Genomic DNA, 24474 nt, shown 5'->3' with positions numbered 1-24474 from the left:
GATGCTGCTCCCTGACGCTGCTTCCTTGAGGGCAGGGCCTACCGTTCGTGCCCTGCCATGTACGGGCAGGGCCTGAGACACAGTCCCTGCTTGTAAGTGTTTGGCGAGTGAGCAACTGGAACTGATCACCTTTCTACACCTTCTGTGGGTCCCTCAGCCTCTGCCAGGGAGCTTCTTGGCTTTCTTCCTTTTAGATTTCCTCATTCCAGATTCTGCCAGATTCTTACCCTTCTTCTGGCCAGATGGTTGGATCCCCTCAGATCCGAATGTCCCAACCCCACCATCTCCATCCCAGCACCTATTTCTTGAGAAATACCCAGCGGTGCAGAGTGTGAGCGTGGAGGAAACGGGCCCTCTCATTTCCTGTTGGTGGAAAGGCGCTCCCAACAACATCTCCTTCAAATACAAAAAGCGATTCCACTCTTAGGAGTTTATCCCACGGGTAAACCCACCCTGGTGGCACAAAGGTGAATATCGCAGCTCCGTTTGTGAGGGCAAAGGAATGGCAACCAACTACGTGTGCATCTCTGGAGGTTACCGGGAAACACAATGCCGCCTCTGCAGGAGGGACTGTTCAGAACAGTCAGGTAAACACTGAGATGGAAACGTGCCATGACATGCCGTGGAATGAAGAGAGTTCGTCGTGGAACAGCGTGCATGGCCGAATCCTATTTTTGTGGAAAAAAAATTATGTGTGTCTATTTTCCTGTCTGGCTGTATATGCATGGGGGAAATCTAGGATACATAGCTGTTTAAGTTGTTACCTCTGTGGACTGGGGATGTTGAAGGGTGCTGTATTAGTTTGCGAGGGCTGCTGTAACAAAACACCAGAGACCGGGTGGCTTAAACAGAAATTTATTTTCTCATAGTTCTGCAAGTCCAAGATCAAGGTGTCAGCAGATCTGGTTTCTTCTCCTTGGCTTGTAGATGGCTGCCTTCTCGCTGCCTGCACGTGGTCATTCTCCTGTGTGTGATGCCTCCCTGGTCTCTGTGTGTCCAAATTTCTTTTTCTTGTAAGGATATCGACAAGATTGGGTTAGGATCGACCCTAAGTGCCTCATTTTAATTCCATCATCCTTTTAAAGGCCCGATCTCCAAATCCAGTCCTGTGCTGAGGTCCCGAGGGTTGGGACTTCAACATTTGAATTTGGGGGAACACAATTTAACCCATAACAGGGGCTTTCACTTACTATTACATTGTTAAAATTTGCTACAATAAACATCACTATCTAAAGTTTTTGTATACTTCAAACCAAATGTCCCAAGCATCCACCTCTTTCTCAAGCATTCTCTGAAGTCAGTGGAAGGGCAGCCTATGTCCCTCCCGCAGCCAGCTCCAGGGCTCTCTGAGGCCCCTCCCCTGGGGAAGGTAGTGCGGCCCTCTCTGCATCACTGACTTGGTTACTTTATGTGAGTCAGATGGCAGGGGGCATGTCCTTTGCCTGAGACCAATCATATATAGCTTCATGCTCTGGACATTTAATACCTCTTAATCTATCCTTCCCTCTCATACCTCTCAAGATAATGGCTCTACAACATCGGCCGATGAAATGGTAAAATGAAACACAGGCAGATGGCAAAGTAAAATATAAAGAGAGCATTACCACCTGCAAAATTGTGATCACACGACCAAGGCGTTTGGGGTACCCAGGAGGTGCAGGGCCTCGTATACCGAAAGGAGGCAGAAAAAAGAAGAAAATGGCAGGTAAATGGGGTAGAGCTGGGACTCAAAAGACTCTCAGGAAACAGCGATTTAAAATGAAGCCCTTGGGGAGAGGATCGGTCTTGGGGAGGGGGTGTCTCTTTAGATCTGGCAGAATCCTCCTGGGTCTGCTCCGGTCTTGAATCTCAGACTAGTAGCAGGAAACCCTCACCGTGCTGCGATCCTGAATCTCATTGCACCTCCAGCCCTGCTGAGATGGGGAATCTGCTCCTCTGGGTGGTTTTGCAACTCTGAAAGTTGTGGAAAATGGCAAAAACCAACCCAGAACCTTGGTACCAATTTAGGAATAAGTTAAGTGATCATCATGCTCATATCTGAGTGTTTATTTAAAGTTTTGAAACACTTGAGTCAATATACCCTATCTGATTTGTGATTTTAATTAGAGGGGTATGAGTAATGAGCTGCCCGTGATGATGGCTGTGATAATTCTTCCCATCCCGGGACGCCCACCCTTTGCAATGGGATTTGGCTGCTCCTCCGATTAAGAGGTGGAGTCTGTTTCTCCACTCCCTTAATCTGGGCTGGACTTGTAACCTGCATTGACCAACAGGATGTGGTGGAAATGATGGAGTGTGACCTCAGAGTCAGGCCTAAAGGGGCATTGTAGCCTCTGCTGTCACCCCTGGAGACCATGATGCCGTGAAGATGCCCAGTCTAGCCCATTGGAGGATGAGAGGCCACATGGAGCAGAACCCAGGGACCTCACTAACAGCCAGCACCAGCTGCCAGTCATGTGAGTCAAGCCATCCTGGGTCCCCACCCCAGTTGGGTTCTCAGGTGACTGCAGCCACAGGAGTGACCCAGACAAGACTAGCAGATGAACCTTCTAGCTTATCCCAGCCCAAACTGCTGACTCAGCATCCTGGTTATTACTTTAAGCTAGTAAATTTTCAGAGATTTATTACACAGCAAGAGATAACTTAGACAGTATAAAAGAATCTAAGTTCATAAGTAGCATCTGAAATTTAAGAGAACTGATTTACCATATTTATGTTTAATATATTAAGGCGTAAGAATTGCATTGCTTAACTGGTTAGAAAAAAAATATTCTTGGCTTGGGAGGGTAGAGTAAGGTGGGAGCGAGGGCACCCCTCACCCCCACTCCCTCCCTATTTGTAAAGGAAAAAAAAGAGCAAAACAGAAAACAATATGCTTGTTAGATGTGTCTCTTCTGTTGAGAGTTTGAGGTATTTGAGAGGAAGAGCTATTCCAACTCTGTAAAATGTAGTTTAAATCTATTAGAGAATTTAATTACCTAAGTTTATAATTGGCATTCATTTTTAGAATGTAATCTGTTGAACCTGTGAGTTAATTAAATATTCATCAGAATAAATGAAAGTTGTTCTTATTTTTATACAAAAATTAGTAGATTTATAAATAGAAAACTAGATTTGCAAGTTGCACTTGAATGTTTAAGAAAAGCTAGTTCTTTTCTTAATTTATAAGTTTAATAAACACAGTATTAATTTAAAGACAAGCAGCAGTAGGTAGCTTTTCTCTGCATAAAAACCCCTTTCCAACATTAAAAATTCTCAGCTGACAATGCCTGATGCTACAGCCCCACTGGAAGATTCGGCATTCCACACACTTCCAAGGCTTTGCTTCTGTGGGTCTCCAGGCCTAGAATGCACCCTCCCCCTGCCCCGCCTTTAGTACCCAGCAAAATTTAACCTTTTCCGCCAGGTCCAGTATGAGGAAGTCCTGTCTGGCCCAGTGAGAATCCTGTGTGGCCCAGGCTTCTCTTAGACCAGACGGTGGAGGGCTGTAAGCTGGGAGCTCGCTACTCTATCCTGGCTGCCGTATGAGAAGAGAGCTGAGTCCCAGCAAAAAGAAAGGGACTGGTACAGCTGCCCAGGGGTGTCTGGGCCCTTGAATGGCCTGGCTGTGCAGGATGTGGATTTCAGGCTCAGGGCAGAAAGCAGCCTTCCAACTAGGCTCTGAGACTCTGTGGATGGGTCCTCTATCTCTTCCTGTGTCTTCCTCCCCAGACCTTGCCGGGAAGGGCGTAGCAGGCAGAATAATGGCCCTGTAAGATATCCACATCCTAATCCCTGGAGCCTGTGCATACGTTACACTATATGGTAAAGAAGAATTAAGGTTGCAGATGGAACTAGGCAGATTTTCAATAGGGAGATGGCATGGATTATCTTGGTGGGCCCCATGTAATCACAACGGTCCTTGAAAATGAAAGAGGGAGGCAGAAGAGAGGCAGAGGGCAAGGCCACTACGGTAGAATGATCAAAGGCACCATCCCCTGCTTTGAAGCTGGAGGAGGTGGGCTACAAGCCAAAGAATGTGATATGGGTGGTCTCCGGAAGCTGGGAAAGAAAAGGAAGAGCTCCAGAAGGAACACAGCCCTGCTGACACCTTGATTTTAGCCCAGTGAGACCCACGTCAGACTTCTATCCTACTAAACTTTAAGAGAAATTTGTGTCCAGCCGCTAAATTTGCAGTAATTTGTTGTGGCGGCAAGAGAAAACTAATACCCAGAGCGTCCTACATGCTTCCTTTCCTGAATCAGTGACATCTGTGTAAATCACTTTCCAGACCACAGATGGACCCAAGTCTGGGCTCTGACCCTCACAGGCCATGCTGACCTTGAGCCAGTCCAGACTGCTCATCTATGCCATGGGGCACATGCCTCACCTGGCTGTCCGGAGCAGATAAAAGGTTACTGGAGGTACAGCGAATGGGCAGATTGCTTAGCTCTCCCCACCGGCTGGCGCCCAGTGTCCTGTAAATGGTTGCTGTCCTGGTTGTAGTTGGCAAGGCCTTTCTTACACTGCTGAGAAGTGGCAAGTGTACGGGTGACCTTGGGCCTGGAAGCCTGACTGCCACATTCTGAACTCACCTCACTGACCTTTTTGGAAGAGGGCATAGGCCACGCTGGTGGTCCTGGAACGCTAGGGCCCTTGACCCTTCTCCTTCTTGGCTACTGATCTCCCCTCTCTGCTCTCACTGGCAGGGCGGATCACTGCCCACCTCCCTGCCAGCAGGTGTGTGGATGATTCTCTCCTGGGCATTGGCGTGGTGCCAGCTGAATCCACAGGCAGATTCCTTGATCCTCCCTACAGCCCTGTCGAGGGTTATTGCCACACTCAGCGCCAGCGAGGCCTGAGCACAGCGCCAGGTCTGCAACCAGCTAGACCTGAGCATCCTCTTCCTAATTTACAGGTCAAGAAGCAAGTCGCAAGATCCAATGGACCCAAGGGTGGCAAAGCTAGTCCTGGAAACTTCTACAGAACCCTCCTTAGGTTATAAAATTATCCAAGATTATGCTTACCAAATAATGTTAATAGTGTAGAAAACGTAAAAATATTTATATTAAAACACACATCTTCATAGTCTGTAAAAAATTAGGAAAAATATAAAGAAAAAAAAATCACCCCAACTCTTCCGGCGGAGAACGCCACTCAAAACTCGTTTTCTTCCTTCAAATTCCACTGTCCACCCTGCCTCCCCGCTGCTCTACATTCGGTTCCAGCCACGTCCTCTCCTGTTCCCCGGGCTAAGAGGCGGCGGCTCACTGGATTGGGGTAAGTCGCCGAAGCGGACGTACCCGACTGCCCCATTTGTCACCTGCCCACGGCCAGCCCGACTGGGGCTTCTGGGGACTGGGGACAGGGTGGGGGGTGCGGGGTGGAACCTATGTGACCCGCGGGGAGACAATCCGGGTCCCCGGCTGCAAAATTCTCCGCACCGCGGGGGCTGCGCCGAGCTCTCCGAGTTCTGTGCCGAGCGTCGGGCGGGGGGCTGGGGGACAGAGGCGGGCCGGGGTCCGGACAGGGCCGGCAGACTCCACGCACCAGGAAGTTGGCGGCGGCCGGGCCCGCCCAGAAGGAGGCGCCAGGCGGCGGCGAGACCCTCCGCGAGCCTAAATGAGTAGGAAGAGGCTCCCGCGCGCGCGACCCCTGGCGCCAGGAGCCGGAGAGGACCCCGCGGGACGCGCACGTGTGTATACGAGTGCGGTGGCCCATTCGGCGGCCGGGACTACAAGTTCCAGGGTGCCCAGCGGCGCGCCTGGGTTTTCTGGCCGCGCGGTCCGCCGGCTCGGGGCAGGTCGCAGCGGGCTGGCACGCGTCACCCGGTTCCGGAATAAATAAGGGAGAGACTCTCCCGAGCACCGTAATTAGAGTCCAAGTGGGCGGGGAGCTGTCCCGCGCCGCCCGCTCATGTCTCTGCTGAGCCGAGTGTCCCGCCGCCTGGCACAGCTGCGCGTGGCGGGGCAGCTGCTCCGCGCCCCGCGCTCCCGGCCCGGCCCCTCGGCGGGTGCCAGGCGAACCCGCAGCAGCGCGTGCGGCTCCCCGGCGTCCCTGGGCGCCTACGGCTCCCGCGCGCCGAGCCCGGCGAGAGTTGGGGCTTGGGCGGCAGCGGCGGTGGGGTGGAGAAGTAGGGTGCGCACCTGGGCCCCCCTGGCCATGGCGGCGAAGGTGGACCTGAGCACCTCCACCGACTGGAAGGAGGCAAAATGTAAGTGAAAGCAGGGGCGGAGGGCGAAAGGGCGAGGACGGCTCCACGTGGGCCTTCCGAAGCTGGACTGCACCCCACAAGCAGTCTCTCCCACCTAGAGACCTGAGGAAGTTGAGGCCCCGTATGCCCTGGTATGGAAACACCCCCATTCATAGCCACGCCCCCCGTGTGCCCAGCCCCACAAATCAGTTCACCCCAGACAAGGTCCAGGTCCCCCGTCAGGGTCAGTATGAAGAGGGTGGCCTTACCTCACTGGAATGGGTCACAGGGCACCCCCAGAGATGATCCAGGACCTACTACATTACTCGATTGTGCAGGAGGGAAACTGAGGCGCCGTGCTTGAGCTGAATAGCCTAGCCCAAGGTCACTTGGAGTTTGTGGCAGAGCTGACATTAGGTTCCCAAACTCTCAATGTTTTGCATAGTATGACTTCTCGAGTGGTGGCATTCTAGGCAGAGTGGCAGTGAATGGGCTGAGGAAAAGCTCTAGGGCTGGTGTCCCACCTGGTGGGATCAGATAGCCCCAAGGAATGGCCTCCCTAGGTAGGCCAGTCCCACCTCCATCTCGCTTCTCCAGGGCCTGCCTCTCTGGGCACGTGGTCTGGTTCCCTTTCGTCCTCATCACTGGTCTCTGGCCACTTGTGAGCAATCTCTGCCCTTCTCCCCGGGGACACAGAAGGGCTGGCGGGGCAGGGCAGAGATGGGCATTTTGTCTGTGAGAGCAGAGACATCCTCTGCCCAAGGAATCAAGCCACTTCCTCCAGCTCCCTCACAGGCACGAGTCCCAGGGCTGGACTCTGGGCACTCCCACAGAGAGCTGGGAAGGGAAGCAACCCGACCTGCAGAGCCCCAAATAGCCCTGCCGGGGTTGCCGGTCCAGCTGCCCCTGCCCTTCAGGGCCCGCTCTCTGGGCCCCTGTAACCATTCCCGGCTGGATCCCCTTTCAAAAGGGCAGGGAAAGCAGCTCATTGGCTGGGCCCGCCTGTGAAGTGGCTTTGGCCAATGGGGCTGAGAAGGCAGGCCTGGGGCTGGCCCTGGTTGGGGGTGAAGGGAAGGCGTCCTCTCAGTATTGGAGGTAGAGTTTAAGATGACTTACCTCTTATGAGTTGCGCGGCCTACCCTGGGATCTTAAAGCGCTGCTGGCAGAAAGCTCTTGAGTTTGCTCTGTGGACACAAGGAGTGCTTGTCATGCGCTCAGCTCTGGCCCCAGAACTCTGGCAGAGCAGGGTGTAGGGAGGGGCCTGGCAAAGACCACTGGCAGGGGGACCGTCCCCATAGGGAGCCCTGCTTCCCCTTCTCTGTCAGGGGACAGCAACCCAGGGTGCTAGGAAAGAGCCAGGGGCCCAGGCACCTGCTTCGGATCTGCCTCGATTTCTAGGATCTGGCTCCCTGCCCCCTCCCATTCCTTGGTGCCACTGAAAACTTCTGGACCTCATGAAGCGGATCAGCCAGGGATTCCTAGGCTCCTGTGGTGTCTCTCGGTTCAGAGATGGGCTCTTTATTCATTCAGTCGGTCCGTTTTTATTGTGCACTTTTTATATGGCCAGCACTGTCCTGCTGCTGGGGATTCAGCCGCGAGTGAGAAAGGCAAGGACCCCAACTTCACAGCACTTCTACTCCAGGAGGAGGAAGCCAAGTCCAGAATGCGGTCAAGGCAGTGGGACATTGCCAGGGAAAGGTCAGGGCTGTGAAGGAACCATGGCAAATTGGGCTTCAGTATTCAGTCAGGGGTGTGCGAAGAGGGTAGCCTGGCCCCTGGCACCCCAGTACCAGGTGTGAAGCCCCGGCAGGTGTCAGATGGTAGCTTGTGGGGATGAGACACCGAGACCTCTGTTTTAGTTGTCTGTTATTGCATATCAAATTACCCTAGTAACAAAGCGGTTACTAAAAGCAAACATTTATTATCTTCCCAGTCTCTGAGCGTCAGGAGCCTGGGAGTAGCTTAGCTGGGTGGTTCTGGCTCAGTGTTCTCAGGAGGTCTGGGGACTTGGCTAGGGCTGGAGTGAGCCATTCCCAGGTGGCTCACTCACATGAGGCGACTGTTGGCTAGAGGCCTCAGTTCACTACTGGACTGCCACAGGGCTGCTTAGTGTCCTTATGACATGGCAGCCGGTTTTCCCTAGAGCTTGTGATGAGGATGAGGAGACCAAGCTGGAAGCCACAGTGCCTCTTGGTGACCTGCTTTATTCTAGGGCTTACAATCGCGTCACGGAGTCCGGCCCACATCCCAGGGAAAGGAAATTAGGCTCCACCTTTGCACGGGAAGAGAATCGAAGAATTCAGGGCATATTTTTAAACCACTACCCCGGGGGCTGCCTCAGCCGGACTCCCCCTCTGACTGGGGCCTGAGCTTTGGTCCTTGAAGACCCTACACCTTTTCTTCATTATAGTTTACACTTGTGGCAGAGTTATATTGTACGCAGCAGTCCCCAACCTTTGTGGCACCAGGAACCGGGGCTCCTATGAAAATCTAATGCCTGATGATCTGAGGCGGAGCTGAGGCGGCGATGCTGGTGCTGGGGAGCGGCTGCAGATACAGGTGAAGCTTTGCTCGCTCGCCCACCGCTCACCTCCTGCTGTGCGGCCCAGTTCCTAACGAGCCACAGACAGTACCGGCCCGCAGCCTGGGAACTGGGGACCCTTGCTGTACAGTGAAGTGCACCAAGTGCGCAGACCTTCAGTACTTGTACTTGAGTATCCAGCTGTGCCACAGCCACTCTGGTTGACAGGTAGGACACTGCCGTCGTCCCAGAAGGTTCGTTTGAGCCCCTTTCCTATCAGTGCAGCTATTTACTCTTCTATCTGTTTGTTCTTGTCTCTTCTTGAGCCTCATATGGACAGACGGATGCAGCGTGTCGGCGCCTTTTACTCCATACCTGTGCGATTCGTCCACATTATTGGGTGTGTCAACAGGTTGCTCTTTTTCGTTGCTGTGTAATATTCCACCGTGTGGATGTAGCTCAGTTTGTGTCGCATTCTCCTATTGATGGACATTTGGGTTTCTAGTGTGGGACTGTTGGCAATAAAGCTGCCCTGAGTATTCTCGTACATGTCGTTGACGGACATGTGCTCTCCTTTCTCTTGGGGAGATCCCTACCTAGGCCTCCACACATCTGTCTGTGCCTGAGACGATCCTTTCTCAAAGACTGACACACAGTAAGCAAACTCACAAGAGATACCAGTGGATAGGTTGATGTGCCCTTCATGGTGGGGAATTATAGCGGGGGGTCTGGACACTCTCCTATGACTGGGCAGGGCCTCCCTTCCCTGTGGAAGAGCCACGTGGAAGCCACATCGTAGCCTTAAGTTTGCTCACCATCGTGTGTTCTTAGCTGGGGGGCTGGCTGAATGATTTTGGAAGCTGATCCCACTGCCCCAGACAGGCTGGTCAAGCTTCCCGGCCAAGGGTGGACTTACCCACCACGGGTCCCCTTCCCTGGGCATCGGTCAGTATTTCAGTCTATACACCGTGTGGCGTGCCCGCTCCAGGCCCCAGGGGCAGGACGCCTCAGTCCATGGCTCTGAGAGTCCTCTGGACAGATGGCTAAATTCTGCTGGACTCCGGGCCTTCCTTTTCTCCCCCTTCAAGAAGACTGCCTGCTTCTGCGGACCCATTCTCCCTCTAGGTCAGTAAGCGCCATCGAGCTGCATCTTCCTGGCCAAGAGACTTTCGTTCCGTCTTGGGGAGACCTCTGTGGTATCTCGTTTCACTGGCCAGAGTTAATTTCTCTAATTTAATTCCCTCAGTATCCCCCAGGCAGTGCCTTTTCATCAGAAAATGGTGGAAGCAGTCATGCTGTAAAGGCAGTTCGGTGCGAAGGGCCCTAAGGTTGGGCACGGGGTGCATTTGGGGACTCTGTCATCACAGGAGGGGCTGGCCTCCAGGGCAGGGGTCATGGAGCCTGCTGACCTGCAGTGGGGGCGTTGGTGTCATCAGACACGGGCACGCTCCAGCACCACTGCTTCCTCGCGTCCTGAGCCTCAGTTTCCTCATCTGTGAAACGGGACCGACAGCACCTGATTTGTAGGTTGTGCTGAGGTCACATCAAAACCATTTTGTACACAGTGGCCCTTTTCCTTTTTGCCCCCTCGGGCCTGTCTCCTCTCTGTGTTCTGTCCATGGCGACACCGGACATGTGTAAACTTGTCTCCCCGTGGTCTCATATGCGGGAGCCTGACCTGCGTATCCCGAGCCTTGTTTGCTCATGTTCCAGCCTCCACGTGCACAGGGCGGGGGCGAGTTACTCATGAGTCAACCCCCATGGGATTTTATGCAGAGCGGATGGTTTATCTGATTTGACTGTTGAACTGGGAAGTTTTCTGGGCACACAGTTTTCCCTACTTGTCTCCTGGGGAAGCGGCCTTGGCACATCCCAGTGTCGTGGAGGCCAGGGCCTTAGGGGGAGCAGGCCTCTCCGAGGGGCCCTGTGCTCTTTCTTAGCGCCGCTCGTGCTCCAGGATTTGACAAGACCCTGCTCTTAGGGGATGGTGCACTAAGGTGATTAATGTCCCTGCCACTGTCCTCAGAGCCTTACTGTTATCAGCCCTGCCCACCTGGCCTTCCCCCAAAGAGGAGCCTTCCTCTGCGGCAGCCTGCCCTCACCTTTCTGAGCACCATCTTGCACAATGCCATAAAGACACTTCTTAAAACACATCATTGAATTCCCGCTCGCCCACTGCACTTTATGGCTCTGGCGCAGCCTGCTTTCTCCAGCTTGGCTTTCGTGCCCGGGAGCTGCTGAAAGCTTCATCTGGGGTCAGGCCGCCCCATCAAAATTTATTGCAAACATCTTTTTACAACACCTGTCTCACTGAGCTGTGAAATACTCTACCTCTCCAAAAAAGAAAGAAAATTAAAACCTATGTTGTACATCTTTTGTAAGAAAAATAAAACTCACTTGTGCTTTAAGTCTGCATCTGTCCTTCAGGCAGAAGGAGGTGGAAAGTGTTATAAATGCATGGAGCACGTGCCCAGCTGAAGAGTCCTGCCTTTCCTCCTTCTAGAGTGAGTGAGGAGGGCCTGGGGGGCGGGAGACTGCACGGACAGAGGCAGTAGAGGCGGTGATGATGGCACTTGGTGAGAATCTCTGTTGCCTTCTTTCTCATAAATCAGAGGCCATGTAGTGTGTAGCCCCTTGGGGATGAGCCAGGCCACAGCCTTTTGAGAAGAGGACGTGGCGCCCTGCTTGCTGGCCTTGAGAGGTGTATGCTTAGGAACCGTAGACTAGAAAGGACCGGCTGACAGATGTCCCCAAGGTCGGTGCCCAGCCGGCTGGTGGCAGAGCTGGGAGCTCTGGTTGTCTTCCTTTGTCATCTCTAGGAAGTGGAGCTATCATTTGGACTTTGCTAGAGAGAGGGGCCGTGCGGGCTGTGGGTCACTCGGACCAGGCCACAGATAGTGGGGAGGACAGTGCAAAAGAGAGCCTTGGGCTGCGTCCTTCCCCAGCATGTGTGTGGCCAGGTAAGATTTCTCTGCTTCTGTAAAGCCAGGTGGTGGCATCTTCCAGATGGTGTCTGCTATGGGATCTGAGCCACCTCCGGGCACCCCAGACTAGTTCCACGGAGTGCCAGGGACCTGGCCCAGCCAGAGGGACTCAGGTCTTGGGAGTCCCATGGGGTCAGTCTGGGTCTCAGCTGGACCAGTGTCTCCAGCGTCACAGCACATGCATTCACTGTCCGGCCCCAGATGCCGCTGGCCGGGAGTACTTACACTTGGAGAGGGGGATACCTGTGGTCACAGTTGTGCAAGATGACAAATATGGGCATCAAATAATTTAAAAGTTTCCCCACTTACTATGCCCCAAGTTGAGAAAAAAAAACTTTTTCCCACCCAAATTTTGTCTCATTTTGTTTTGCTCTCTTTGAGTCTTATTTCACTCAGGAGGGAGTGTGTGTATCTGATATGCACATCGCATTTTATAGCCGACAGAATATTTGTGCAGCCCCCTTCTCATTCACAGCAAGCCTGGGCTCCAAGAGGGCCTGCCGTGGCCCTGTCCTAGTGACGAGAAAACTGAGGCTCAGAGAGGCTGGGTGACTTGCCCATGAACATGACGGTGAGAGGTCATGAGCCCAACCTAGTGGGACCAAGGAGCAGGAGAGGAATAAAGACCACAGTAGTGGCCTGGACCTGGGCCAGCACATGCCATCCGGTGTCTTCGCTGGATGGGAGATGAGGGGGCTTCCGTCACAGCACTGCTTCTCTTCTCCGGTCCAGCTGTTCTAGATTTCTCTTCATTTCTCCACCAAATGCTCTCTCTTACCTCAGGGCTTTCGCGCATGCTGTTCCCTCCGCTTGGAAGACTCTTTCCTCTTATAAAACTCGCCCTCAACCTCCAGGCCTCACCTCGTTTGCTCACTGATTCGTCCCACGATGCTCACACATGCCACGCACTGTGCCAGGTGGTGGGGATCCAGAGTACCTCCGCGTGGCCTAGGTCAAGTAAGGACTAAAGCACAGACAGGAGGGGAGGGGGCTACTCGGGGAGGGGGAGGCCAGTGAGGAGGGGCCTGTGAAGGTAGGCCAGGTAGGGGGCACAGCAGGTTCAAAGGCCCTGAAGCAGGGAGCAGCCTGGCTATTGGAGGAACTGAAAGGTGATCTTCGAGGCTGAGGTGTAGGGGGCAGAGTGAAACATAGCCCAGGAGGAGGTTAGGGAGAGAGGCCTGCCTCCCATTTCTACCGTGGTAAGGACTTGGAGTTTGAAATGGACTTTAATCAGAGGGGCAGCTCTTGACTTATATTCCTAAGCTCCCTGGGCTGCTGTGTGAGGAACAGACGATCAGGTGCACACAAGGAGTCAGCTGGGAGTTGGGGGCTTCGGAGGGGCCTAGGGAGTGACGATGGAGGCTTGGCCCCCCGCCCCCCCCCAGGGGCTAGCAGAAGGCTGGTTTCTCAGGTACTGTGAGGATGAATCTAACAGCTCAGAAGAGTGATGAGGAGCCAGAGGTGCAGCCTTGGGATCAGATCGTGGGCATAAAGTGGGTTTTGAAGGCACAGAAGTGCTGTGAAGACCAGGGAGAGGTGTGGACTGAGAAAGGGGAGTGGTGAGGCGTCTGAGGGGGAGGGCCAGCGAGCTGGGTGGTCAAGAGAGGTTGGTCCTGAGGGGGATGAAGAGGCTGGGGGTCCTGAGTACACAAGGGAGGATGGGAAGGGCCACTGCATGGGGCCACGTGGCCGCTGTGGTGTCTCTGACCTTGGCCTTGATAGAGAGGTGGGGCCACACAGCACGATCTGGGGGAGCATGGGAGGGAGGAAGTGTAGACAGTGGAGGAAGGGGACAGGGAAGTGAGGCCACAGCTGTGGGGTGTGGAATGCGGGTCGAGGGAGGATTTTGATTTAAAAGACAAGGACACTAGGGTGTTGGAGGGCAGACCGGCCAGGCCCGTGGAGGCGGAGCTGCAGGAGCTAGTTCTCTGAGGGCGGCCTTGGCTGGGAGGAGGGACCTACCTTCATGCCCAGTGACCTGAGGGAGGGAGGACAAGGTGCGGGCAGGTGTGTGGGGAGTCCTGGCTTGGTGCGGGGAGGAGGCAGCATCCATGGCTGGAGGAAGAGTGGGGGAGGCTTGGGAGAGGGGAGAGGGGGGAGGGGTACTCACTTGAAAAGCAGCAGCCAGGGTAGGCTGGAAGATGGGCCACCCGGTGGGGGGAGCAAGAATTGAGAGGGAGCCTTCTGCTTGGTGGTGGTATTTTCTCTAGCAATTTGCAGCTCGCAGGGCAGACCAGAGAAACTGGGGGTACCTCCTCCAGGAAGCTGTCTAGGCCTCCCCTCTGCTGGGTTGGGCCCCTGGACTATACCTTGCTTCCCACCACTAGGCTTGGTGGGGGCTCAATAAACATTTATTAGCTGATATCGTCTGCATTCACAGGGCCAGGGAGTGGCCGATCTGGATGGAGCTGGCCTTTCCACAGCCCGTTCTTTGCTTGGTGGGTACTGTCTTCCAGCGGCCGTATGTTTTTCTATGTACCCAACTAAGTCTGTTTGCTTCTCATTTAGCACACAAGGGAGCTTTCCGTACCCCCATTTTGTACATCCTTCTGAATACCAGAATGCTACTCCTACTGCGACCCCACCCCCAACACACAAAGAAAGGAGCACTTACGTGGGAGCCCTTGGCCTGTCCCTCAGATGGTCCATGGGGTCATGTGTCCAGTGGGGAGGGTAGCCCCTTGAGACGGGGGGCAGGGAAATGGACCGTGAGCATTGAGGGATGTTAATAACACGGGACCATCCACATGGGTACCATCCATGGTACGAATACCCTTGGCTTCTTTGAAAGAATGAAAATGGCACTCGTGTGTGGGGTCTGAATTTGTATTTGGTGGAAGCATTTTTGGTCTGATCACGGCGCCCCTGGGATGAAGTCAATTCTTAACAGGCCTTGGGGCCCCTTGGTTGGCGCTGCCTCCTCTTACGTCATTCTCCCTGTGCTTGCCCCCCGCCCCCAGCCGCCCGCCCCTGGATTTCACTCTCCCAGGGCCTCGGACGTGCTGTCCTAGCTGACAACGCCCTTCCCTGCCCTGGCCGCCTTCTGCGCCTCCTCTGAGTCTCACTTAACCCCCCTGGGCTGGGGTCCCAGTTACCTTGTCCCCCAACCCCCGACCACCCTTCCTGAGTACTTCTCGGAATCGGGACTGCTTCCTTGCTCGCTTGCTCGTTGGTGTGAAGCCCGGTCAGCCTCCGTCTCCCCGCCGGGATTATAGGTTCTCCCGGGCCAGACCCACGTCTGCCTTGTTGGGTGTTGTAGTCACAGCACCAAATGCAGGACTAGCATGTCGTAGGTGTCTGTGGAAGGGGTGGGACATGGCCGCCAGGAGGTATGGTTCTGGTTTGAGCTGTGACTGAAGTGGATTTGGGGTGCTACGAGCCTTTATAATAATCCCACCATGATATTGAGCCGGACTGTGAACCGGGCCCTTTCTGTGCGCTTGAAGCCTTGAGGAACAGAGGCTTGGATGGACCTAGTGACTTTGGTGGGGTAAAGGGCATGCGCAGGGGACTCACCTGTCCCTTTAATACCGGCCCCTTGCAGCCATTCTCCAGAAGGCTCCAGGAGGCAAACCTTTCCCCTCCCACCACTTCCTCTAATGCCCTTCCACCTTCTCATGCTTTTCGAGTCCCTCGCCTGTGGCCTTTGCTGTTTGTTGCTTCCTCCTCCGGGGGTCAGTGGGGGCTGCTCCATCTGGGGAGTGTGTGGTGGGAGGGAGTGAGGGCTGGGCTGAGCGCTCGGGCACCCAGGTGGCTTCAGGCCAGCAGGGGGAGCCTGCGAGCTGCGAACCTGGACTGTGCTCAGGAGAGCCGCCTCCGAGGGGTGCTTTGGGCTCTGCCCGGTGTCACCTAAAGTGAAGGCCAAGACCAGGGTCAAGCCTGGAGCAGGGAGGGCAACCAGCCCAGGTGGACCCAGAGTCCATGAGCAGATGGGAGGCCCTGGCTTCCCCTCAGATACCGGTGGCCTCTTAACCTCCCCGAGCTTGTCTCCTCACCTGTAAAATGGGGACAGTTCCAGCTGCTCCCTTGGTTCACGCCACTGGGAGAGGCCCCAGCGGGCATTTGTTAGTGGGGAGCCCTCAGCTGATGCTGGGGACATGTGTGAGCAGGCAGATCTGTTTGGTTAAGATCTGTTTGGTCTGTGGCCCTTTGAAGAGGAAGGTTGTCCTGGTTCCCTACACATAATGATGCTGATGATGTAACTAATTGGTAATGTAATTGATTGTTGGTGTAATTGACAGATAACGTAATCAACTGATAATGTAATTGATTCATGCCACCAACCTGCCTGGCCTTAGCGTGTGTAAGCTTGAGATTATTCTGCAAGGGGCATCTTAATCCCTGTTCTATAAAGAAATTAGGACCTAGTGCTGTGGATGCAGCCGGAAAGTGGCAAAGTTGAATTTTGAACTCAGGTCCGTGGTGCCTGAGAGATGTCCTTCAACTCCCTGGGCCTCAGTTTCCCCTCCTGAACAAAGAGGGCAGGGTAGGATATTCTGGGGGTCTCGAGACTCCAACAGCCCTGGTGGCATGGCGCCTTGCTCCGTGCCCCCTCCTCTGGAGCATGTGGGAAGGATGGACTTCTAGGGCTGGATTGCATCCTTGGAGGAGACGAGGGCCCCTGAGAGTCCCCGTGAGAATAGGAGACGTGTTGGGGGGGGGCCCCAGGACTGCTCCCCTCCCTGCCCGCCTTGACTTCCCTTCCTGCCCGCCCCACCCCTCCCCTGCAGCATTTCTGAAGGGCCTGAGTGACAAACAGCGGGAGGAACATTACTTCTGCAAGGACTTCGTCAAGCTGAAGAAGATCCCGACCTGGAAGGAGACCGCGAAAGGTAGGCCCGCTGGGGAGGCCTCGCTGGCCATGCGGCGGGTGGCCTCTTCGGACCCACAGCTTAAGAGAATCATACAGACAAGGCCAAGGAGAATGGCAGCAGCATTTATTGAGTACTGACTGTGCGCAGGGCACTTTGCGTGTGTCACCTCATTTAATTAGTAGCACAGCCTGAGGCACGTTTGGCTTTTTCCTCCACATGTGGGAGGCTAAGCCCAGACCCATGTCACCTGGCTGTGGAGCTGAGATTTGTAGCTGCGGTGGAGTGGCTTGCAGGGGCCATGCTAGCGAGTGCCCAGGTCTTGCAAATCGCAGGCCTGGTAACTGGTAACCTGGGCAAGTCACTTGACCCGCCTAGGCAAACCTTTCCTCTCCTACCACTGTAAAATGGGATGGAAGACATTAAAACTGTACCTGTGCGTAACATTGTAAAGATTCAAGGAGACCATGTGTGTGCTGCACATAGTAGGTGGGCCGTCATTGCCAGTGTCATCGGTCCCCACGAGGCAGGCCGCCTCTGGAGGTGGAGTGGGGTCAACAGAGGCGCCTGGCCTGTGGGCACTGGTGGGTCACTCTTCAGTGGGGGCCTTTCTGTGACACCCCCCAACCCCAGCCTCCGCTTGTTTCAGGGTTGACCGTGAAGGCGGAGGAGCCCAAGTATAAGAAGGACAAGCAACTCAACGAGAAGATCTCCCTGTTCCGAGGTGATATAACCAAGCTGGAGGTGGACGCCATTGTCAACGCCGGTGAGTGGGGCTCCTGGCTGCCCTGAGCCAGAGACCTGGGTCGCCTTTTCACCTTTGCTGCGGGTCAGGGGGGACACCACCTGGCTCCAGCAAGGCTCGGGTGGCTGACAAGCTGGCCCGCCGGCGCCACGGGAACCTAGTGTGCCGGCCGCGAGGACTCCCCTCCCTTGAAACCCTGACCCGCTGTGTCGGGGGCGCCTTGGCTAAGCGGCCTCGCCGCTCTGAGACCCATTAGCTGGGAAGAGAGAGCCTGGAATTGCGCCGGGCTGCTCTGCCGGGAAGGCGGCCGCCTCGACCACCGCTCTCCTTCCTCTGCCTCCCGCCCGCCCTGTGCCCCTGTGCTCGGCTTCCCGTGGTGGCTCTTGCTGGCTTGGCAGTTTATCGTGATGAGTTGAGGAGCCTGCCGCTCTGTCTGTTCTTAGGGGAGGGAGGAAGGTGGCTGTTCTCCTTCCAGGTGGTGGTTGTCTGGTCAAGGTCAGGGGTGGACTGTAAAGGGGCAGTGAGGTCCAGCAGGTGCACAGATAGTTCATGAGACAAGGGTGAGTGGGACTAAAGCCGGCCCTCGCTCTCCTGCTCGCGAAGCATCAAGGAAGGCACCCCCTTCTTAGAGGAAGCTTTGGGGACCTGGGCACACAGGGAAACCCACCGTGCTGGCTCCCTCCCGTCGTGCAGTCTCAGGCACCCTAAGGAGTGTCTTCAGTCTCCTTCCGCTCACCCCCGGGCTTGCAGCCATTGTGTCTGACCCCAGTGCTGGCCAGGGAGTGGGGTCGCCGAGGGGCTCTGGGACACGGTGGTGTTGATACTGATCTCGCTCAGTGACGAGGCTCTCGGGACTCAGGGAGAGGTGGCCGCTCGGCTGCTCCAGACCTGCTCGTTGTGGTCTGGGTTGCGTTTCTGGCAGCGGCCTCACTCTGTGTGTTCCTGCCAGCATTCGCAGAGCTGTGCAGTCACATGCGTGTCCCTCCCCTCACCTTGCCTGTTTTGGTGCACAGGTGATCAGTCGCATGAAGACAGGAGTTCCAACTTGGAGCAGAGGGAGCTTGGGTCACCTTTGGGTTTCTGCTGCTGCTTTTGCTGTGTTCCTTTTGGGCCTCTAGGATGGCAGGTGGCAGTGAGGTCCTCACGGAGTCACAGGGAGTCACAGTCCAGGGAGTCACAGAGCTAAGACAAGCCAAGCTGTGTTGATTGATGTCATAGTAGACCAGGGGATTAGGGCCTTCTTGCTTTCTGGACTCAGGAGGGGTTGGCCTGAGGTAGAAGGGTCCGAGCGTTGGGGTCATGGCTGAGGGGACAGCCCCGCAGGCCCCTGGGGCTGCCCTGCCCGGTGTCCCTGGCCTTGTCAGTCACCGGCAAGGGTGTGGGAAGCACCCTGTTGGCACTATCGTCGCTGAGCTGCAAAGTGGCCAGAGGGAAAAGTGGGACATCTTATCAGCTCCTTCCCAGCTGGGTTGGTGGTTGGCGGGCCAGGAGGGAGGATGGGGAGACCGAGGCAGGTGTCAGCAGGATGCAGATGGAGCGGGTGGGGGCTCTGGAGGACTGCGGGTGATTAATGGCCCTTCTGAGTGCCCTGTGCCTGGCTAGCCTCCGAGTGCAGCGGCTCTGGCAGCCTCTCACGCGCTCAGAGAAGCACTTTGGTGCTGGCTTCGTTTGACTACACCGGGTGGGGGGTGGCAGCATTCGCCATGTCCCTCCAAGGACTCCCCTTCTCCATGTACCTGTCCAGGCTTGTTTCTTCTGCTGAATGGTGGGGGTGGTAGACGGCCTGGCTGTGGGGTGTTGGGGGACATTTGGAGCCGGTGCTCATGAATCATGAGGCTCACGCAGCACTTGGCGTGAACCGAGGTCCCAGCACCTGTGGCTGTTGTCAGTGCCAGAACTGATGCCATCCTTGTCACTCTGGGTATCAACCCTGCCCCAGTGATGAAAAGGGATGCCGGGTGCCTCAGATGAGCAACTTTCTCCTGCCTCTGCCTGCCTCAGTTTACCTGATACCTCGTGGTGTGTTTTCCTGGGTTCTGTTTTTTTCTAGAGAGAGTCTCACAGTAGGGAGGACCCAGAACCTGCCAGGGACCCCAGGGCATGTCTGAGGCTAGCCCTGGACTCTGGGGTCCCACACACAGCCTGCATGCCCTCCAGGCCCTCTGTCCGGGTGTTCGCCTGGCCTTGGTGTCTGGGTGGCCTTGGCACTGGTCAGACCTCTAGAGTCCTTGGTGGTCTTGGCACAGGTCCTCACATAGGGGATCCTGGGGCCTCATCCCCGGGGGCTCCGCGGCCTTGGCTCAGCCCGGCCCACCGCCCACCAGGGGGCAGCAGAGATCGTGGTCCCTGCTCCCAGTGGCGTCCTGTAAATCAGCCTGTTTATTAGTGGAATAAAAGTCGCGGCATCGAGGGGCTTTTCCGGGCTGCATAAATCTGATCTGTGCCTCGTGAAACCCATATGTGCTTAATTCATATGTAAAGTTTCAAGCAGGAAGAGAATACGTGTCCATTAAATTCTATTTGACTTGATTATAATCATTAGCCGTGAATAATTGCTTCTCAGTGCCGGCCGCTGAGCCACCACAATGGGATAAAGGAGGGAGCAATTATCTCAGGGTGGAGATTTAAAAATTTTTATTTTTGAAGCCAAGGGCAGTGTTGGCCCCTGTGGGCATTGGTGGCCCATGGGGCCTGTGCAGGTCAGACAGGGCTGGGGGCTTGAGGTCAGCTGCAGAGCTTCTGGATTTTGTGGGGGTGTTTCTTTTTGTTTCTGCAGCCAAACGGGGGGTACAGTGAAGGTGCCATCGCTGTCTGGGCCTCGCTCCAGCTGCAGGGACCCTGGAGGGGGAGGCATCTGTGGAGCTGGGAAGGGCCTGTGAGAGAAAGGGGGGTTGGGACTCCTACAACCTCCTCCATCCCGAAAAGCCTTGGGCTGGGGGGGGTCTCCAGTCCAGCTGAGGGTACTCTTCCCACCCCTCGAGAGGACCTTGGGGATCCTTGGAGAGGGCAGGGGCCAGGTACCCTTTCCGACTGCGCCTCACTCCCCTCCGCCCCACGGAGGGACCCCCATGGCCTCTCTCTGGACTTTGGAAAATCACACTCTGTTTCCCAACTGGCCCACTGACATTGGGAGTCCAGGACTGGTTTTCACCCCACTTTGCTGATATTCGAGATGATTGGGATGTGCACGCACATGTGCGTGTGTGTGTGTGTGTGCGTGTGCGTGTGGTATGACGTATATTATATAGTATGTGGAGGAGGGGCTGGGAGAGAGCGTGGAAGGGGTGATGCCTGGCTGGCGGGTGGCAGGACTCGAAGTCACAGGGGGTAGGACCAAACCCCCCAAGTCCCCAGGTATAGTGCAGGCATCCCTGGACCCTCCTCAGCCCTCCTGGCCAAGGCCGCTTGCTCAGGCAGCACCCGGAGAGTCTCAGGCTCCCACCATCCGTGTGGGCCACGGCTCGTGCCCACAGGGGCACACAGCATCCATCTTAATTAAATTAGGCTGCCACACTGGCAGGAGAAGCCAGGGAACCCCTGCAGGCCCCCATTCTGGAGCAGGAGATTCTGGGGGGCAGTGCCTGCCTCCCCATCTTGGCCTACAACCCCAGGCTCTGTCTTAGAAGAGCCATGCCTGGCATCTCCTCCATGTCTGAGGATCTCCACCCAGGGGGTGTTTCGACTTCTGGAGTATTCGTGTCTTCTCTTTGTGATGGGGGGTGGGAGATGTGTGTGGCATGACCTTAACTGGGTCCCTTCCATGCCTTTAAGGTTCCCAGCATACCAGGCCTGTGCCTGTGGGCCCCTAGTTCCCGACAGACAGCTGAGTCCCAGGGAGGAAGTGTCCAAGCATAAAGACTCCCATTCTCGGCCAGCTCAGGGGTCGGGCTGCCGGCTTTGGCCTTCAGGCGTAATGGGACAGGGCAGGGATGAATGTGATGCTTTGTGCAAAGACAGAAAGAATCTCTCACTTCAAAGGTGTCCCAGGCCAGCGAGTCAGGGCTATGAGCACAGAGGCTAGGAGCTGGGTCGGAATCCCAGCGGTCCTACTGGCGGTGCTGTGGCCTCCGGCCGGGCGTGTCTGAGCCTCAGTTTCCTCATCTGCAAAAAGGATCATCATCAGCTCCACCCATGGTGGTGTGAGGATGACATGAGTTCGTTCAGGTCCATCCAGCACTGGGCGCATGGCCTGGCACAGAGGGAGCCCCTAGGAAATTATTATTGGGAAGTCAAGAGCAAGAGCAACTAAGTAGACTATAATGTGACAAAGCACTGGAAACAAGATCTGAACAAAGTGCCATGAGACACCACAGGGACCAATTAATTTTGCAGGGAGGTGGCGGGAGGCAAGGGGGGTCATTGAGGCCTTTGAGGGGCCTGGGCACATGGGCCAGGCCATGCAGACTGGGTGGGAAGCTGTGTTTCACAGCGACAAGCTGGCCTCACTGGGAGTTTTTTAAGCTGCTTATTTATTTAAAATAAGGCATGAAGTGGCACTCTGTTTCCTTAAGTCTTGGGGCTTTGATTTGCGGTCTGCCAGCCGCGTATCGTCCCCCTCCTCCAGCCACGCCAGCCAGACTCTTGCTTCATCCCTCAGCTGCCTGGAAGGCCCCGAGGAGCCGGCCCCCTTGCTGCCTGCCCCTGGGCCACCACTCGGAGTCAGTGATTTAGAGACTGCCTTGATGGACTAGCAAGCAGGGGGCCGAGGGACACCGACTGCCTTGTGGGAAGTGATCTGATGCTAAACTGTCGCCGTAAATCGCTTTATCTGTCACTTCAGATTTAACTGTATTTGCTGAGGCTTGCTGCCACGGCCAACAGCAGCCCTCTCTGCAGCGGGCAGGGAGGGCGGGTGTAGATTGGGACCTGCGAGCAGCAGCAGATTTTGCTGGGCCCTGTCCCCCAGGGAGCACAGGGTGAGGGCCAGCCCCCCCTTTGGTGCTGACCCCTTGGTGCCAGCCCGAGGTATCTGTGAGGCATGCAGGACTATGATCCTCATTCTCAGTGATTGGACCAAGGCTCAGGGAAAGAGATAACATGCCCCAGCTTGGCAGGTGACCAAGTCAGAATTTGAACTCGTGTGTGGCCTTTCCTCCAGTTCCGCAGATGCATGTGGCAGGCCTGTTGTGTTCCAGGTATTGGGGTAGGTGCTAAGCGGGGGATGAGACACGGTAGTGGAAAGGGACAGCACGGTGTATGGGGGATGGGAGGCCTGCTGCGGGGCCGGGAGGCAGTCAGGCGAGCTCCTGGAGGAGGCGGCACAAGCTGAGAGGCATGAAGCTGAGTCAGAAGGTGGACAGGGGCTTTCCAGGGGCAAGGAGGGAGAGCCCAGCAGGCGTGGGGGGCGGGTGGCACTCGGAAGGGTGGCACTCGGAAGTTCTGAGGCGCCTGGGATGAGCTGCGGCCAGTCCTAGGCTGTATTCACACCCCATGCCACCTCCCCTGGCCTCTTGCTGTTATATCAGCCCCTTGATGTCACCAGGGAAACAGGCTCAGAGGTGTGAAGCAACTTGCTTAAGGACACACAGCTAAAGGACAGTGGCCTTAAGGGGAGGGGAGCTTTGCCAGACTCCAGAGCCGCCAGGAAATCCTTTTTTATCTTGTTGAAAAATTTGGGTCCCTAGAGTGAGCGTGTTGTCACCTGTCCTCACGTCAGGGGAACACAGAGTGGTTAGGGTGTTTGGCACAGTGGGTAGTCGGTGCAGAAAGGATGGGACCGACGTCTGTGTCCAGGATGGTTGACCCCATGAGGCCTTGTGGTGAGCTCTGGCCCCTTGGCCCAGTTCGTTGTCCTATGTCCCAGCCCCCGTCTCCGGCTCGCCCCATAGTCCCTGCCTCTGGGCTGGGGACAGCTAGGTATTGAGTGTTCCCCCTGGGCCAGGAGCTGCTCCCCAGACCGCACATGTCACCTCATTTTCTCCACTTGACAACAAAGGAGACTGAGACACATCGGAGCCACAGCCCTGATAAAAGGCAGGGCCAGGAATCAAGCCTTCCCCTTTGGCATTTGGGGTTTAAGGGACACACAATCAGGTTTGCTTTTTCAGAAGCTCCTTCTGGGTCTTGGGGCGTGCAGGGCACAGTAAGTCGGGGAGGCTGACTGGGAGGCTGGGGTCCAGGTGCCCTTCTCCCCACATTAGAAAGCCTAGAACCCCTGAGAAAATGCCAAGGCCTCATTTCCACCACTGCGAGAGGAGGGCGACTCACCGCCTCAAGGTTGGGAAGCGGTTACGTAAATTCATAAATGATGGATTCCTCCTGAATTCTTGAGATTCCCTGGGGGGTTCGCAGGGCCTGGGCCAGAGAGCCGAGCTTTGGCTGGTGGGTAGGACTCAGGCCCTGGAAGGCCCTTCCGTCCCCCGTTTATTAGACCCTCCCCGTCTTCCCATGAAGACTTGAGGGAGAACCATAGACCCTGGACCGATGACCCTTTGTCCTGGATCTCAATAAACGTTTGTTGAGTGAAGGAGTGACCGGATGCTTTTGAGAGTTCATCGGACAGGGGGTGGGATTGGGTGAGCCAGTGACCTCTCTGGGGCCCCTCAGCCTGCCCCGGCCCAGACCCCACCCCACGCCTCTTGGTGGTCCCAGAAGTCAGGGCTGGAAGGGCTAATGCCTTTTCCAGATGAAGACACAGTGGGCTGCTCGTGAGGTTCCCAGCCCTGTGTGAGGCTCTGGGGGTACGAGGCCCAGTGACCCAGCGTACGCTGGAGGCATCTGCAGGCAGAGGAAGATGGGAGGTATCTCAAGAGTGACGGTGACCTGCTCAGGGTCACACAGCGGGAAGGTGGCAGAGCAGGCCTCCCTGACTCCCCCACGGGGCCATTTCTTCTCGGTCTTTTTCTCCCCGTCATGACGGATCATGGGCAGGAGATAACCCATGAGGGCTCTGCTGCCCACTGTCGCCTGCTGAGCGGCCCTGAGCACACTCTGTCCAGTCCCTCCCGTCCTTGAGGCTGTTTGGCCTCAACACCTGCACCTGCGCGCCCGTCTGTATCCCTGAAGCGCTCTCTACGCCGAGCACTGAGCTGAGGAGGCCAGAGCTTGTGCGAATGTGTGTGTTTTGAAATTAATGGGGACCATTAAATTGGCCGAGCATGAAAAGGGCTAGGGCTGCGGCCCTTGGCTTGCTCTCCGGGACGAGCCTGCCAGCACTTGGCAGAGGGCTGTCCAGCCAGCTTTGGGCCTCCCCAGGAGGCTCTGGCTCGCCTGCCCATTTCACAGAAGGGCACCCCGTGTCC

At 55.8% G+C, this 24474-nt stretch overlaps 2 protein-coding genes across 4 annotated transcripts in view; one reads left to right on the top strand and one right to left on the bottom strand.

Moving 5' to 3' along the window:
- The first annotated feature begins 5586 nt into the window (after positions 1-5586).
- Positions 5587-24474, top strand: part of MACROD1 (MACRO domain containing 1) — a 142261-nt gene continuing 123373 nt past the window's right edge. The window contains exons 1-3 of one of the 3 annotated variants that reach the window (XM_023535851.1): positions 5587-6193; positions 16408-16509; positions 17138-17254. In XM_023535851.1, coding sequence (XP_023391619.1) covers positions 5896-6193; positions 16408-16509; positions 17138-17254 — 517 coding nt within the window. In that variant the 5' untranslated portion in view covers positions 5587-5895. The remainder of the gene's footprint in view (positions 6194-16407; positions 16510-17137; positions 17255-24474) is intronic. The other 2 variants (XM_011368709.2, XM_011368710.2) reach the window with 2 other exon arrangements.
- Positions 18488-24474, bottom strand: part of FLRT1 (fibronectin leucine rich transmembrane protein 1) — a 31273-nt gene continuing 25286 nt past the window's right edge. The window contains exons 3-4 of the mRNA XM_011368948.2: positions 20025-20106; positions 18488-18646 (exon numbers count right to left, since the gene is read on the bottom strand). Of these exons, the coding sequence (XP_011367250.1) occupies positions 18488-18646; positions 20025-20106 (241 nt within the window). The remainder of the gene's footprint in view (positions 18647-20024; positions 20107-24474) is intronic.

This window comes from Pteropus vampyrus, unplaced genomic scaffold, assembly GCF_000151845.1.
Source record: "Pteropus vampyrus isolate Shadow unplaced genomic scaffold, Pvam_2.0 Scaffold144, whole genome shotgun sequence".
Classification (NCBI taxonomy): domain Eukaryota; kingdom Metazoa; phylum Chordata; class Mammalia; order Chiroptera; family Pteropodidae; genus Pteropus; species Pteropus vampyrus.
The sequence above is the reverse complement of the archived record's forward strand: the minus strand, read 5'-3'. Positions and strand labels throughout refer to the sequence as shown.